This window comes from Ornithodoros turicata, unplaced genomic scaffold (genome assembly GCF_037126465.1).
Source record: "Ornithodoros turicata isolate Travis unplaced genomic scaffold, ASM3712646v1 Chromosome26, whole genome shotgun sequence".
Lineage (NCBI taxonomy): Eukaryota > Metazoa > Arthropoda > Arachnida > Ixodida > Argasidae > Ornithodoros > Ornithodoros turicata.
The window spans coordinates 89742-106500 of NW_026999348.1; the positions used below are offsets into that span (position 1 = coordinate 89742).

General features: G+C 48.8%; 1 protein-coding gene across 1 annotated transcript; it reads left to right on the forward strand.

The window, feature by feature from the left end:
• Window positions 1-1856: 1856 nt before the first annotated feature.
• LOC135373586 (uncharacterized) lies at window positions 1857-5534 on the forward strand. The gene has a single exon (XM_064606683.1). The coding sequence runs from the start codon at window positions 1857-1859 to the stop codon at window positions 5532-5534; it is 3678 nt and encodes a 1225-aa protein (XP_064462753.1).
• Window positions 5535-16759: the final 11225 nt, after the last annotated feature.

Sequence of the window (16759 nt, forward strand, 5' to 3'; positions counted from 1 at the left end):
GCTGCCAAGGCCCGCTCGGCTTACAGTAGGAAGGAGGCAGAAATGAAACTTGAAAGAGCTCGTATGGTGGAGGAAGAACAGATGGCAGCTGCTGCCGCCAGGCGCAAGAGAGTGGAATGGGAGGCCAACTTACAATTACTTCGGGAAGAGAAGGAAGCAGCTGCGGTCGAAGCGCAGGCCAGGACACTTGAGGCAGCTGCTGACACAGAAACCGCTAAACTCGACGACGTTACAGTGGATGGAGATGGTTCGGTCCAGCAAGCCAAAGATTACTTGCTACACCGAACTATAAACCTAGACGACGGTTCACGTATGGCTGGACGAAGTTCACTTGGAACAGGCGACTTACAGCTTCAAAGGACTGATGTTCACGGCGGAGACATACACGGAGCACAGACCAATACGAGCACAAGTCTTCCACGCTGTAATCCACACGCGTCTTGGCAAACGGATATACCAAAGCAGTCTTACAACGCAAGCACGCTCGGAACTGGTTTAGAGATGTGTTCTTCTGCTCCTTTTAACGTAACGCCTGCGAGCATTATACCTACTGGTCAACGGATGGAAATGGACCCTCTTCACACGGCTTTAAGGCCTGAAGTCGAAGAATTTAGAATGGCCAACGCTCGCCACGAGCCTGTTAACCATGTGCCAGTCACAGAGGCCGTCGACAGAACGACGACAGATTTGGCAAAGTTTCTTCTCCGACGAGAACTGGTTAACACTGGCCTCGCCAAATTTGATGATCAGCCCGAAAACTACATGTCGTGGAAGTCATCATTCAAAAGCTCTATCGACCACTTGGGTATCACCGCAAGTGAAGAATTTGACGTTCTGGTGAAATGGTTGGGAAGCGAGTCCTCGCAGCACGTGAAACGGCTCAGATCAGTGCACGTAGGCAATCCTTCTGCAGGGCTGCAGTTAGCGTGGGAGAGGTTGGAGGAATGTTATGGTAGTCCGGAAGCCATCGAGAGTGCTCTCCTGAAAAGACTTGAAGCCTTCCCCAAGATCTCCAACAGTGACCACCGCAAGTTACGAGAACTGGGAGACCTGCTTTTAGAATTGGAATCAGCAAAGGCAGATCCTCGCCTACCGGGACTGGGTTACCTAGACACAGCTCGAGGTGTGAACCCCATCGTGGGAAAATTGCCATATGGCCTTCAGGAGAAATGGATCACGCAAGGGTCAAGATACAAAGAAGAAAAGAGGGTAACATTCCCTCCATTCTCCTTCTTTGCAAAGTTCATTCGGGACATAGCAAAGACCAAAAACGACCCAAGCTTTCATTTCGGTTCATCCACTTCTTTCAACACTACTCGTCTGAGAGACGACAGAACCCCACCTAGGAATGCCAGTAACAGGACATCAGTCGCTGTCAAGAAAACAGATATTCTGTCAAAGGCATCCGATCCTTTCCCTACGGCATCTAGGGGCAAGCCTGTCAAAGATGCAAGCAAAGAATGCCCTCTGCATCGGAAGCCACATCCGCTGAACAAATGCCGTGGCTTCCAAACCAAGCCTCTGACGGAACGGAAGGCTTTGCTCAAGGAGTTCGGGATCTGCTTTAGGTGCTGCTCGTCGTCGGACCACTTCTCCAGAGACTGTGTGCAGGTCATAAAATGCGCGGTGTGTGGCAGTGAAGGACATGCATCTGCCCTCCACCCAGGTCCTGTCAAGACACCAGCACATCAGCAGGTGATGTGCAGCACGGCGGGGAGGATGACGTTCATCCTTTGTCAACTAAAGTGATGTCTAAATGCACAAGTGTGTGCGGAAGCAACACTTGGGGTAGGTCTTGCTCGAAGATATGTCTAGTCAGAGTGCACCCAAAGGATAAGCCGGACCTATCATTCAAGATGTACGCTGTACTGGACGATCAGAGCAACCGGTCGCTTGCCAGGCCGGCCTTTTTCGATGTGTTCGGCGTGCAGGGAGATGAATCCCCCTACACACTCAAAACATGCGCTGGGGCAGTTGAGTCATCGGGAAGACGAGCAAGTGGATATGTGGTAGAGTCCATCGATGGACGTGTAAGAGTTCCACTACCCACACTCATCGAATGTATGCAAATTCCCGACGACAGGAATGAGATTCCTACGCCAGAAGTGGCGCACCATCATCCACACTTGAAGAAAATAGCTGGTTTAATCCCGCCTCTGACGGACGACGCCGAAATACTGCTTCTACTCGGCAGGGACGTTTTGCAGGTACACAAGGTACGGCAACAACTGAATGGTCCCAACAATGCTCCGTATGCCCAAAGGCTGGACCTCGGCTGGGTGGTAGTTGGTGATGTGTGCATCAATGGGATGCGGAAGCCAGACCGTATCAGTACATTTACCACTACACTCCTAGAGAACGGCCGCGCGAGCACTTTTACTCCGTGTCCAAGTCATGTCTTCATCAAAGAGAATGTCGCACAAGGTGCTGCGATAGCCAACTTGACGTCGATGCCAGCTTGGTCATGCGATACGTTGTCGTACATCCAAGGGCTGGGTGACTCTGTGTTTGAGACGTCGAAGGACGACAACAAGCTCGCTCCTTCAATTGAGGACAAGCAGTTTCTGGAAATAATGAACAAGACATTCACCAAGGATGAAGCAAACAGTTGGGTTGCTCCGCTTCCCTTTCGCACAAGGAGGAGTCCACTACCGGACAACAGGGAACAAGCACGAATTCGGTTTGCCTCGCTCTGCCGTACCTTGGACAAAAGACCGGATATGAAAGAACACTTCTTTACGTTTATGGGCAACATCTTTGCCAACGGACATGCTGAGTTAGCCCCGGAACGACAAGAAGGAAAAGAAGTGTGGTACCTTCCTATTTTCGGCGTATATCACCCGAAGAAGCCGGAACAGATACGTGTTGTTTTCGACTCGAGCGCGAAGTTTCAAGGGACATCCCTAAATGACGTCCTTCTAACTGGGCCTAATCTTGGAAACAGTCTTTTAGGAGTACTAATTCGGTTCCGTAAGGAACCCTTCGCCATCACCGCAGACATTCAACAAATGTTTTACTGCTTCATCGTTCGTGAGGAGGACAGGGAGTACCTAAGATTCCTCTGGTTCCGCGACAACGACACGAAGAAGGATGTTGTGGGGTACAGGATGTGCGTCCACGTATTCGGAAACAGCCCATCGCCAGCTGTTGCAACGTATGGACTTAAGCGAACCGCCCTTGAAGGTGAAAGGGAGTATGGTACCGACGCCAGGCGATTTGTAGAGAGAGATTTCTATGTGGATGACGGGCTGAAGTCCCTCCCTACCGAAGAAGCCGCCATCGATCTACTCCAGAGAACGAAGGACATGCTGGCTGTAGCAAACCTGAGGCTGCACAAAATAGCCTCCAACAGCGTCGCAGTGATGAAAGCTTTCCCATCTGAGGAGCATGCGAAAGATCTGAAAGATCTAGACTTGGGAACTGACTCCCCTCCGACACAAAGAAGCTTGGGCCTAAGTTGGAACATTAAACATGATGCCTTCACCTTCCACGTTCCTCCCAACAAGAAGCCACACACCAGGCGGGGTCTTCTGTCTACAGTTAATAGTTTGTACGACCCTCTTGGATTCGCAACTCCTGTCACTGTACGTGGTCGGCTGTTGTTGAGGGAACTGTCCACCTTGACAGAAGATTGGGACGTCGAACTACCACAAAGTAGTGAATGGGAAGTTTGGAGGGACTCTCTATCAGATCTCGAAGATATCGAGATACCTCGTACCTACTCGGGTATATCTCTCGCCACTGCGTGTCGTAAGGAGCTCTGTATATTTTCAGATGCCTCAACAGAAGCCATTGCTGCCGTGGCTTACTTAAAACTCACGGATGCTCGTGGTCATAACCATGTCGGGTTCATCCTCGGAAAAGCCAAGCTCGCACCGAAACGTGGACATACAATTCCAAGACTCGAGTTGTGTGGGGCGGTGCTCGCAGTGGAAATGGCTGACGTTATCATCAGCGAGCTCGACGTTTGCCTTGACGAGGTGAAGTTCTACACCGACAGCAAGGTGGTACTCGGCTACATATACAACGAGTCCAGGAGGTTCTACGTATACGTAAGCAATAGGGTCGAAAGGATCCGGAAGTCATGTCAGCCCAAACAGTGGAATTATGTTCCCACTGAACAGAACCCTGCTGACATTGCCACACGGGCAGTATCGGCTGATCGCCTTGCAAAGACAACGTGGTTAACTGGCCCTAACGTTTTGTACAAGACAGACGACTCGGGCTCAGATTTCGAATGTCAAACGTTTCGATTGATAGACCCTGAGGCAGACGAGGAGGTTCGTCCTGTGGTGACCACCCTTGCTACCAGCGTGTCGTCGCAGCGTCGGCTGGGTGCTCACAGATTCGAGCGGTTTTCAAGATGGACGATTCTCATTCGAACAATAGCGAATCTTCTGCACATCGCTCGCTCATTTCATTCTCGGGGTGATACTGCATCGGTGTCCTGTCGACACTGGCACATTTGCCTCGAGCCCAGGACTAATGAAGAACTTTCCGCTGCGAAGAAACTCGTCTACAGAACCGTCCAAGGCGAAATGTTCTCGAGTGAGATTCGATGCATCCAAAATGAGCACAGACTACCGAGGGGCAGCCCACTTTGGAAGTTGAACCCCTATATGGACGAGGATGGCGTCATGAGAATCGGAGGACGACTTCAGAACTCGACACTTGACCAAGACGAACGGCACCATGTCATCATGCCCCGTCGACATCATATTACTACACTACTGGTCCGACACCATCACGAAAGGGTTGAGCATCAAGGCTGCCATTTCACTGAAGGTGCACTCAGAGCGGCAGGATTGTGGATTGTGGGAGCAAAAAGCTGCATTGGCTCGATGATTCACAAGTGCGTCAAATGCCGCAAACTGAGGAGCAGACCTCAGAAACAAAGCATGGCTGATTTGCCAAGAGACAGACTTAGCATGGACCCACCGTTCACCTATGTGGGCCTCGACGTGTTTGGACCATGGAAGGTTAAAGCGCGCAGAACTAGAGGTGGACTCGCACATAGCAAAAGGTGGGCTGTGTTGTTTACTTGCCTGTCCGTACGTGCGATACACATTGAAGTCATTGAATCGATGGATTCTTCGAGCTTCATCAATGCTCTCAGACGGTTCTTGTCTATTAGAGGTCCGGTTAAACTGCTGCGGTCCGATTGCGGAACCAATTTCGTCGGTGCGTGCAAAGAGTTGAAGATCAACACTGCGTCGCCTGGTCACAACGATGTTGGCAAATATCTGCAAACTCAAGAATGCACGTGGGTTTTCAATCCACCTCACGCCTCTCACATGGGTGGTGCTTGGGAGCGCATGATCGGGATTGTTCGTCGCATCGTGGACTCTGTGCTTCTAGGCACGAACAAGTCAATGATTTCGCACGATATGCTTGTCACACTCTTTGCGGAGATCGCAGCGATCGTAAATAGCAGACCTTTGACTCCGGTGTCAACAGATCCGGAAAACCCAACGATTTTGACTCCAAGTATGATTCTCACTCAGAAGACGGGCATAAACCCTCCACCTCCTTGAGAATTTGGGCATGACAATGTCTACCGACGGCACTGGAAACAAGTGCAGTCAATGGCCAACACCTTTTGGGACCGCTGGAGGAAGGAATACCTTCCAACATTGCAGGGCCGTCGCAGGTGGCAAACAGCTCAACGAGACGTCCGAGAAGGTGACATTGTCTTGCTGAAGGACAAGGATGCCGAGAGAAATGAGTGGCCTATGGGTCGCGTTATCAAGACTCTACCCAGTTCTGACGGGAGGGTGCGTAAGGTAGAGCTTAAGATCCACAAGAACGGACTAGTGAAGGTTTTCCAGAGACCCATTTGTAAATTTTCCTTTTATTAAGTGATCATGAACTGTGAACATTTACATGCTTGTTGGGGAATTTGTGGTATCTTCAGATACCAGACGGGGAGTGTGCTGCCTCTACAGGCTTGTCTTAGTTATTGTGTATATTTGGTAGCGCCCCTTCGCGGATTGTACGCGACAGTTTTCTTCGTTTTCATTTTGGAACCGGGACTGTTGTGCTGATGCATGGAGCGAAGCCGACGTGGCTCCCGTCCCGCTTATGAAGACTGTCTTTTTACCGTACTTTGAGTTATGTATGGTTTAGCCTTCTGATTAAATGTGTGCAACTAAGTAACGTCCTCATTGAGATCAGAGAAGCTACTAAGGACAAAAAGTGAGCGTCAAAGTTTCGATTTCTGCAATTATGAAAGTAAAGTTAAAAATAGCTACGCTAAATGTAAATAGCTTAGTACGACATGAGAGAAAAGTGTGGCTAAGGAATGCTCTGTATGGAGAAAACGTTCACATAGTCTGCCTACAAGAAACAAAAGTGTCATCGAGGGAACAAGAGATCGAATTGGTCAGTTTTTTTCAACACGAGTTTACGATGCTTCATGCTTCTGGCACGCCCGGGAGCGCGGGAACCGCCATCATGATTAGGAAGGCCAGTAAGATTACCGTAATCGATTTTGAACTTGAACAAAACGGTCGTCTGGTGAGTGCGGATTGCATGTGGAACGGGGAAATAATACGAGTGCTTAGCATCTACGCGCCGAATGAAGATGCAGAGCGTAAACAGTTTTTCGAGACCAGTGTAGCCCATTTTACGGATACAGATAGCAAAGTGATAATCGCCGGCGATTTCAACTGTGTGTGTCGGAAGGAAGACTGCACTTACAAGAAGGCGCGAACAGATAGCAGCGTGAAAGTGTTAAAGGGACTGCTGCACGACCATGACCTTCAAGATATAGCTATCGGGAATGACAACAAAACAATAAAATACAAGCACTGGCAGGGAACTTCGCACGCTAGGCTGGACCGTATTTATACCTCTGGCGATATCAATTTGCCCTCTATCACTTACAAAGTCGTTCCACTGGCCTTCACAGATCACGGTTTAGTCATGGCGGATTTGCAAAAAGGCGATCATAAGATCAATCGGATTCGCAGCTTGCCATGGAAAATGAACAATAGTCTCCTAGAAGATGAAAAGTTCAAGGACGAGATTAAAAGCATGATAGCCGATCTAAGAGAAGGAGAAGCAAATGCAGTGTCCTGGGAGATATTCAAGCATGATGTCCATCTGAAGGCAGTTGAATACTCCGAATCAAAGGCATTAGAAAGAAAAGAAGAAATGAAAGCCTTGACCAAAAGCCTATTGAGAATAGTAAAAGAAGAGGAAGCAACCCCTGGCCGTTTTATTGAAGACATAAGAGAAATCAAGAAGCAGATAGTGCAGCGAATGCGAGAAAGATATGCGGGAGCTCAAGTTCGGAGCCGTGTGCAAGCCATACAAAGGGACGAAGCACCAACGAAAGTATTTCGTGTTTTGGAAAGAAACAGAGTCAGAAGCAACGAAATCAATAAATTGAAAACTGATAACGGTATTGTAGAAGGAACTGATGAAGTTGAGAGCACGCTCCACAACTACTACAAAAATCTGTTCAAGTGTTCGGATAATCCAACCTTCTTTGACGCCAGCATCTTCAAGCATGTACCAAAAGTGACAGATGCGGAGAGGGAGAAGGCAGAAGGAAAAATAACAGCAAGTGAGATCATGCGGGTGGTTAGAAAGCTCCTACGAAATAAGGCTCCGGGACCAGACGGACTAGGTTCCGCCTTCTACAAGACTTTTCAAGATCAGCTGTGCCCCGTCCTGGAGCGTGTCTTCGACGACATCCAGAAAAGAGGGCTGATGCCGCCATCCATGAGGAGAAGCCATACGGTATTAATTCCAAAAAAATTGGTGCAAGAAGAAGCTCCAGCTGTGTCAGATCTTCGCCCCATCAGCTTGCTGTGTTCGGACTATAAAATATTAGCGAAAGTGATCACGAGACGTCCGGACAGCTTGTTGTGGAAGGTGATCGGGAAGCATCAACGATACGGCATTAAAGGAAGATCTATCTCGACCAATCTTCATGTTATGCGTACTGCATGTGAAATGGCCAGAGCAGCGGGCCGCCAACTGGCTGTCTTCCAAGTGGACTTGCGACAGGCGTTCGACAGGGTATCTCATAAGTTTTTGCTGGAACTGTTAAGGTGGATTAACATCGGAAAAGACTTAGAAAACTGGATTCAGACCTGCTACAGGGGCATCTCGTCGCAGCTGGTCGTGAATGGGTCTTTGGGTCCGAGGTACGGCATTACAAGATCTGTCCGGCAGGGTTGCCCTATGTCCCCCACATTGTTCTCTATCTTCGTGGAGCCGCTGTGCCGACTAATTGATATGAATGACAACATCAGCGGGCTAGAGCTCGGTCAAGAAGAGATTAAGATTTTGGCTTTTGCAGACGATCTGGCTGTTATCTGCAGTAGTGAAAAACAGGTGGGGACAGCTATCGCGTCCTTCCAAACTTTCTGCGCGGCGTCGGGAGCAGAGATAAACACGAAGAAGTCGAAAGGATGCTGGTTGGGTGAGTGGCAAAACAAGCCTTGTAACTTCAAGGGTATTGAATGTTCGGAAGAACTCGGTAAATATTTGGGAGCCAAGTTGGACCCGGAAGCAGTAAACGCAGATGTGTGGCAACGGAAGCTGAATATGTTTCATGGAAAACTTCAGCCTTACAAGGGCAGGGAGCTATTGATTTTGCACCGAAGTGTCGTCTGCAACGCGGTGCTGTACCCAGCATTGTTGTATACCGCCCAAGCGATTCCCATCGATGCCACCACTGTGCAACGCTACCACAGACTTTGCGCTACGTTTTTGTGGCAGTCTCCATTTGAGCGTATGCGCAGATCAAACCTTTTTTGGCCCCTGAACGCTGGTGGTCTGAATGTAGTGAATCTCGAAATCAAGATCAAGGTACAGCGTTTCATTTATTTTCGGGAGCAACGGGCGCCAGAACTAAGGGCAGCATTGCAATCGTTGGGAACCTGTCACCTTTTGCAGTGGATCGTAACGACTCAACCTGGCGTAAAGAATTCCTCTGCTCTGAAATTCTACCAGGAAATTGCACAGAGCATTAGGTTCTTCCTTGACAGATTTTCCTGGGAATATCTAGCAACCGTAAAGAGCAAGACTCTCTATTGGGACACAGTCACCAGCACCTTACCACCGCCACTCTACCGTCAGATGTACCTCGGGATCCAACGGAAGGACGTACTTCAAAGGATCCGCAAACGGCCAGTGCCAACAGGAACAAAGGACTTCTTTGTACGCTTCCACTTAGAGGTACTCCCGACGAAGCAATGGCTGAAGGGCAAAGGTTTCTTTGTTCCCCTGGATGACAAGTGTGAAGTGTGTGGTCAAGCTGAGAACATTCGCCATGTGTTCTATGAATGCAGGAATGCGGTGCTTTTCTGGAGTGACTTGCGTGCTACACTGCATGTAAACGAGGAGCTAACCTATGAAACCCTGAAGTTTCTGAATTTCGCAGCTTCCAAGCATCGTGACGTGCTCAGTGTTATAACGATGGCGGGACTTCATGCTTTGTGGAACGCACGAACGGCCCGTGTTGAACGAGACGTCAGAGCAAGGTCTGTCGTCGGCTACCTGAAGGCGAAGCTTTTGTGGACATTATCGTTAATCGGAAGCAAGAAGCTCCGTGGAGAAAAACAATGGGAAAAACTATCTCCGATAGTAAACTGGTTAGATTGTGCGACATTCGGCCGCATCCTCAAAGTTAGAGGAATGTCTTGAGGAGGGTCTATGTAAGCCCGTGTTTTAATACGAAGGCACACGAGGGTGTGCTGTATGTACTTTACTTGTTTTATATTGTGCAATAAAAAAAAAAGCCGGCTGGCTCAGAGGATACAGCGCTTGCTTCTCATGCGATGGGTGCCGTGGGTGACGTGATCGATGCCTCGTATACTCAGTATTTTTTTCTGATCTAATACACAAAGAGACAGCAGACGTGTTTTTTCTACATGCAGGTTGGAGGTGCCGGCTGGCTCAGAGGATACAGCGCTTGCTTCTCATGCGATGGGTGCCGTGTGTGACGTGATCGATGCCTCGTATACTCAGTATTTTTTTTCTGATCTAACACACAAAGTGACAGTAGACGTGTTTTTTCTACACGCAGGATGGAGGTGGGCGGCTGGCTCAGAGGATACAGCGCTTGCTTCTCATGCGATGGGTGCCGTGATCGATGCCTCGTATGCTCAATATTTTTTTTCTTATCTAACACACAGAGACAGTAGACATGTTTTTTTCTACATGCAGGATGGAGGTGGGCGGCTGGCTCAGAGGATCCACCGCTTGCTTCTCATGCGATGGGTGCCGTGATCGATGCCTCGTATACTCAGTATTTTTTTTTCTGATCTAGCACACAAATAGACAGTAGACGTGTTTTTCTACATGCAGGATGGAGGTGGGCGGCTGGCTCAGAGGTCATTCTACTTCCGGCACCGGTAGCGAAAGGTTGTGGAAATCATGAGCTCCGCAGGAGCAGCTAACCCTGACGCAGCTAACCCTGACGCGGCTAACACTAGCCGGGATTCTACAGCATGCTCTTTGGCAAATTCGTAATCGGAGAATTACAGACTGCTTCTGCCCACACTGCCCACAGGTAACGTGTCTTTCAACACTTTTTTTCTGCACGCGGACCCATCAGCGAGGCCATATCGGGCGGATGATTTTGCCGAAGGCGTCTTTTCGGTTATCGACAAAGAAGATGTGGCCCAATTTTGCGCCTATCTGTATAATCATGTCTGGCCGCTGACGCTCCATTCAAGGCTGCCCAAGGAAAAACTTGCAAGGATGAAACAGATCGCTGTGAAGAATAAAAAGTGCATCATACAGGATCCTAATCTAAAAGAAATCCAGTTGTCAATTCACTGGCTGCCGATGCATGTGTCGGATGCTGCTGTGATCAATGAGCTAAGTACATACGGCAAAGTTGGAAATATTGAAAGAGAACGCTGGAGATCCACTGCTTTCGCAGGCGCTGAAACCACGACGCGCAAGGTAGAAATGGTGCTGCGGGACGGGGTGTCCGTTGAGGGCATTCCACATGTCATGAGGATCATGAGAGGCCAGGTCTTAATTGATATTCCCGGAAGACCCCCAATATGTCTCAGGTGCAAGAGGATCGGCCACCTGCGGAAGGTTTGTAGGTCGCCATGGTGTAGAACATGCAGGAGCTTCGGCCACACACAGGAGGACTGTGTCAGCACCTATGCATCGAAGACCAGAACACCTGCGGCAGATGTAGCGGCAATAGACCTCATGGACGTAGAAGAAAATGCTCAAGCGAGGACCGCCGAAGAAAAGCAAACTCCCAAGGCCGAGTCCAATGAAATGTTGAGCGGTTCGGACTCCCGTCCGGAGCGCAACTGTGAAGCGCCAGCAAAGCAAGATGAAGTCATCGTGCCGTTGGCTGGACAGACTGGCGTAGAGACAATTGTGGTTGAGGACAACGCAGACGTTACGCCGGATAAAGAAATGGGTTCAGCAGATCGTCGAAGTATAGCAGACCCTTCAAACGAGGACCCTGATCACAGCCAACAACACAGTGCTAGAGCACATGCATCAAATGAGGACCTTTTGGGGGGTACAGTGTCCGACGCTCAAAGTGAGGCGAGCGTTGAGCAGGAAGATTTTACCTTGGTAAGGGGCAAGTCACATGAGCATGATGAAATAAAGGACGGTCCATGGATCACGATGGGAGCAGGACAAGCCACTCTCAACGACGGCAGCAAAGCGTCCGACCAGGGTAGGACAGAGTTCAAGTGGAAGGACGTTGCAATCAACCTCAAGAGGTCCAGGTACACACCGGCCCCATTAATAACGCCCGAAGAAAGAAGGCAAGGACTACTTAAGGAAAAGAAGTAAGCTTCCGTTTTTATATTGTGCGTCATGGAAAGCAACATAAAAATAGCCACCATCAACGTCAACAGCCTAATTCGTAATGAAAGGAAAACGTGGCTGAGAAACATTATTTTCGAGGAAAATCTGGATATTGTTTGTATTCAAGAGACGAAAAATCGTCCCAGGAGCACGAGTTTGAACTTGTAGAGTCTTTCAAGCCATGGTTTATTGTACGACACGCGTCCGCGATAAACAACAGTGCAGGAACGGCGATATTGATAAGAAAAGGAAGGAAGATTACCGTTGTCGATTGTGATTTGGAGCAAAATGGACGGGTGGCGTGCGTGGACGTCATCTGGAACAACGAGATAATAAGGATCGTCAGTGTCTATGCCCCGAATGAAGATTCGGAAAGGAAGCTTTTTTTTTTTGAATCCAACGTTCGGCATATCGTCACTACGGATAGCCACGTCATTTTAGCTGGGGATTTCAACTGTATATGCCGCAGGGAAGACGGCACATACAAAACTCATAAGTCTGATAGCAGTGTGAGTGAGTTAAAACGACTGCTACAAGAAAATGATTTGGTAGATGTGACCACTGGAAAAGAGCATACCACAGCTAAGTACACACATTGGCAAGGAAAATCTCATGCCAGGTTGGATAGGATTTACATCTCTGGCGGAATTCATCTAGAAGAAATCACGTACAAAGTGGTGCCTGTGGCTTTTAGTGATCACGCCCTCGTCACTGCGGAACTGATGAGGAAAGCCAAACGTCACACTCAGCAGCGGAACACACCTTGGAAAATGAATGAGAGCCTCCTCGAAGAAGATGCCTTCGTGGAGGAAATAAAGAGGTTAATCGATGCTCTGAAGAGGGAAGGAGCGAGCGCACAGGCTTGGGAATCCTTCAAGCAGAAAGTTCGTGCCTACGCTGTGGAATACGCAGAAAGAAGAGCCTTCGAAAGGAAGAAAGAAATGACAGCTCTGATGAAAAGCTTGTGCAGGTTAGTGAAGCAAGAAGAATCCAACCCAGGTCACTTCACGGAAGACATTAAAGCAATAAAAAAAGAAATGACTGACCGTATGCAGAGACAACATGTGGGAGCGCAGATACGCAGCCGCCTGCAGATCATTGAACGTGATGAGATTCCGTCCAAAGTCTTCCTATCACGTGAGACAGAAAGAACAAGAAAGAACGAGATCTTGAAGATCATGTCGGGCGGCGAGCAACACGAGGGATCGGAAATTGTCCACGATATTCTTCACAACCATTATAAAGACTTCTTCGGAGAGCAGGGCGGAATACATAGAAAGGACAACGTGGACATCTTTAAAGGTACCCCGAAGCTGACAGAAGAAGACAGGGAAAAGGTCGGCGGAAAGATAACCCAAAAAGAAATAAGGCATGCGATAAAGAAGCTGCGGTGGAACAAAGGGCCGGGACCGGACGGCATAGGCTCGGCCTTTTATAAAAAGTTCAACGACGAACTATGTCCCATTCTCGAAGAAGTATTTGAAGACATTAGAAGGCGGGGTCTAATGCCTCCGTCGTTGCGGACAAGCCACACAGTGCTTATCCCGAAAAAAATGACGAAAGAGGGCGCCCCAACGGTGCTGGATTTTCGTCCGATTAGCCTTCTCTGCTCGGACTACAAAATACTAGCTAAAGTACTCACGAGACGTCTGGATCAGCTGTTGTGCAAAGTCATTGGCAGGCACCAAGCATACGGTGTCAAAGGGAGAAGCATCGGGGACAACTTACACATCATGAGGGCGGCATGTGAAGAAGCTCGAGCGACGGGAAATAAACTCGCTGTCGTCCAAGTAGATCTTAGACAGGCATTCGACCGGGTGAGCCATTGTTTCTTGTTCGACCTTCTCAAGTGGATTAATATCGGAGAGGAACTGCAGAACTGGTTACAGATATGCTACGCAGGCATTACGTCCCAGCTACTCATTAACGGTAACGTTGGAGCCAAGTTCGACGTTAGGAGGTCTGTGCGGCAAGGGTGTCCCATATCTCCCACGCTTTTTGCACTATATCTGGAGCCATTATGCCGCCATATTATAGAAGACGAGACAATCCAGGTACAAAAGTAGCCCAGGAGGAAAAAGAACTTCTGGCTTTTGCCGACGGTGTAGCCATCATCTGCACGGAGGTGACACATGTGGAGAGAGTGCTCGAGATCATCCGTCACTTCTGCGAAGTGTCGGGAGCAACATTGAACCTGGACAAGACGAAGGGCTGCTGGTTGGGCGAATGGGCGAAGAAGCCAGAAAACCTTTTGGGAATCGAATGGACTACAGAACTGGGCACTTACCTAGGAGTAAAACTAGATCCAGAAGTATGGCACCCTGGGATATGGAAGCAGAAGCTAAACCAGCTGCAGGGAAAGCTCCAGCCATTCATGGGAAGACAGCTGTCCATCCTACATAGAAGTGTGATAATTAATACTGCTCTCTATCCTGCCATCCTATATTGTGCACAGGCGATTCCTGTAGACGGGGGAACAGTGCAGCAATTCCACATGCTATGTGCAAGGTACCTGTGGCAGTCGAAATTCGAGCGCATGCGCAGGTCAAATATCTTCTGGTCACAGGAGGCAGGCGGACTGGGCGTTGTAAATCTGGAAATAAAAATTAAAGTCCAACGCTTTCTGTACTTCAGGGATCAAAGAAGACCCGAGATTCGTGCTGCCATGCAAGTAATGGGAACCAGACACCTGTTGGAGTGGATAGTGACGACGACGCAAACTACAGCGCTCGATAAGACAACCCTGACTTTCTACAGGGAAATGAAGCTCAGCATCAGGTTTTTCTTAGAGATCTTTACGTGGGAATACCTGGCAACAGTCAAAAAAGAAGTTGTATTGGGACACCGTGGCCATGATGTACCCACCTCCACTCTACCAGCAAAACTTCCCAGAAATCTCGCCGCGGGATGTTCCAAAGCGGATAAAATACCTGCCTATTCCAACGAGCTCCAATGACTTCTTTGTGAAGTTTCACATAGAGGTACTTCCTGCAAAACATTGGCTCCAGGGCAAGGGATTCCTGGTACCCTGGGAAGGAAGATGTGATGTGTGTGGCGAAACAGAAACCTTGCGTCACGTCGTGTATGAGTGCAGGAACGCTTTTCTCTTTTGGAGCGATCTCCGTACATCTCTGCAGATTGAGGAAGAACTTCCATACGAGGCCCTGAAGTTTCTCAATTTCAAGCGCAAGGAATTCACCGAAGTGAAGAGCGTTGCTGTGGTAACAGGGCTTCAAGCTTTATGGAAAGCGCGAACATCCCGGGTCGAATGTGACGCAAAGCCCAGATCACCCATCCATTTCCTGAAGATACAACTGATGTGGACGCTTTCACTGATAGGCACCAGGAGACTAAGAGAGGAGAAGAGATGGAAGGACCTAGCGGATACCATACAACAGCTGTCCCCGAAAACTTTTGGTTGCAGAAGAAGGAACACTTGCAAGGAAAAGGACTAAGAAAACTGCACAGACAGAGCGAGGTTTTAAGGAAGAAAAGAAAAGTGTTGTGTACAGAAGTACTGTATGCGTTGACATGTTTCCTGTGATTTTATTATAATAAAAATGTAAAAAAAAGGGGCGGCTGGCTCAGAGAAAAAAAAAAGGGGGGCGATTTGGCTCAGAGGACACAGCGCTTGCTTCTCATGCGATGGGGTGCCGTGATCGATGCCTCGTATGCTCAATATTTTTTTTTTTCTTATCTACCACACAAAGAGACAGTAGACATGTTTTTTCTACATGCAGGGTGGATGTTGGCGGCTGGCTCAGAGGATACAGCGCTTGCTTCTCATGCGATGGGTGCCGTGGGTGCCGCCTCGTATAGTCAGTATTTTTTTCTGATCTAACACGCAAAGAGACAGTAGACATGTTTTTTCTACATGCAGGATGGAGGTGGGCGGCTGGCTCAGAGGATCCAGCGCTCGCTTCTCATGCGATGGGTGCCGTGATCGATGCCTCGTATGCTCAATATTTTTTTCTTATCTAACACACAAAGAGACAGTAGACATGTTTTTTCTACATGCAGGATGGATGTTGGCGACTGGCTCAGAGGATACAGCGCTTGCTTCTCATGCGATGGGTGCCGTGGGTGCCGCCTCGTATAGTCAGTATTTTTTTTCTGATCTAACACACAAAGAGACAGTAGACATGTTTTTTCTACATGCAGGACGGAGGTGGGCGGCTGGCCTAGTGCAAAAGTAGCAGCCATTCGCCCAAAACTGGACGCTCACAATGGCAGGGTGCTCTCACTCTTCAACAGGACTTTTTGTGTAATGCTGTGGCGTACCCAAGTTTTCTTGTTCTGGGCAAGAGTTATTCCAGTGGAAAAAGCCGCAACAGGGAAGTTTCAACGAGCAACAGCCACATTCATATGGTCTTCTACCTTTGAAAAAATGCGAAGGCCCAACCTATACTGGCCACAAGAGGCCGGAGGTTTTGGTCTTGTGAACGCGGGTATGAAAATCCAAGTTCAGCGTTTCTGTTTCTTTAGGGACACCACAGATGACTTCCTCATCTGTGCTCTTCAGAGCATTGGGTTTCCACAACTCGCCCCGTGACTTGTCACTACAGCTCCGCATATGCAACACCACGGAGGACTGGCCTTCTACAGGGTGTTACGGATTTCATGTTGCAACTTCGTCGTTGAAGGGATAGAAATAGAGGACGAGGAGGAGGAAGTTTGGGGTTTTTTCCGAGGGGTTTAAGCGTGGTAAACTGTGATTGGAGGAGCACTTGTTGTCTGTATTTCGTGATGGAATGATGTTCGAAGGACGATAAAGTTGGTTCCTGCGGTCACCTTTTGTCGACTCCGGTTCTTGGGGATTCTGGCGATTACAATTTTCTACATGGTGCCGAAACCCGGGAGCTTGCTCTGGGACTAACGACTGGGATCGACTCGAGAACCCGTGGACCCGGAGATATTGGACGCATTGAAGACTATCGTCGTCGGACAAAGA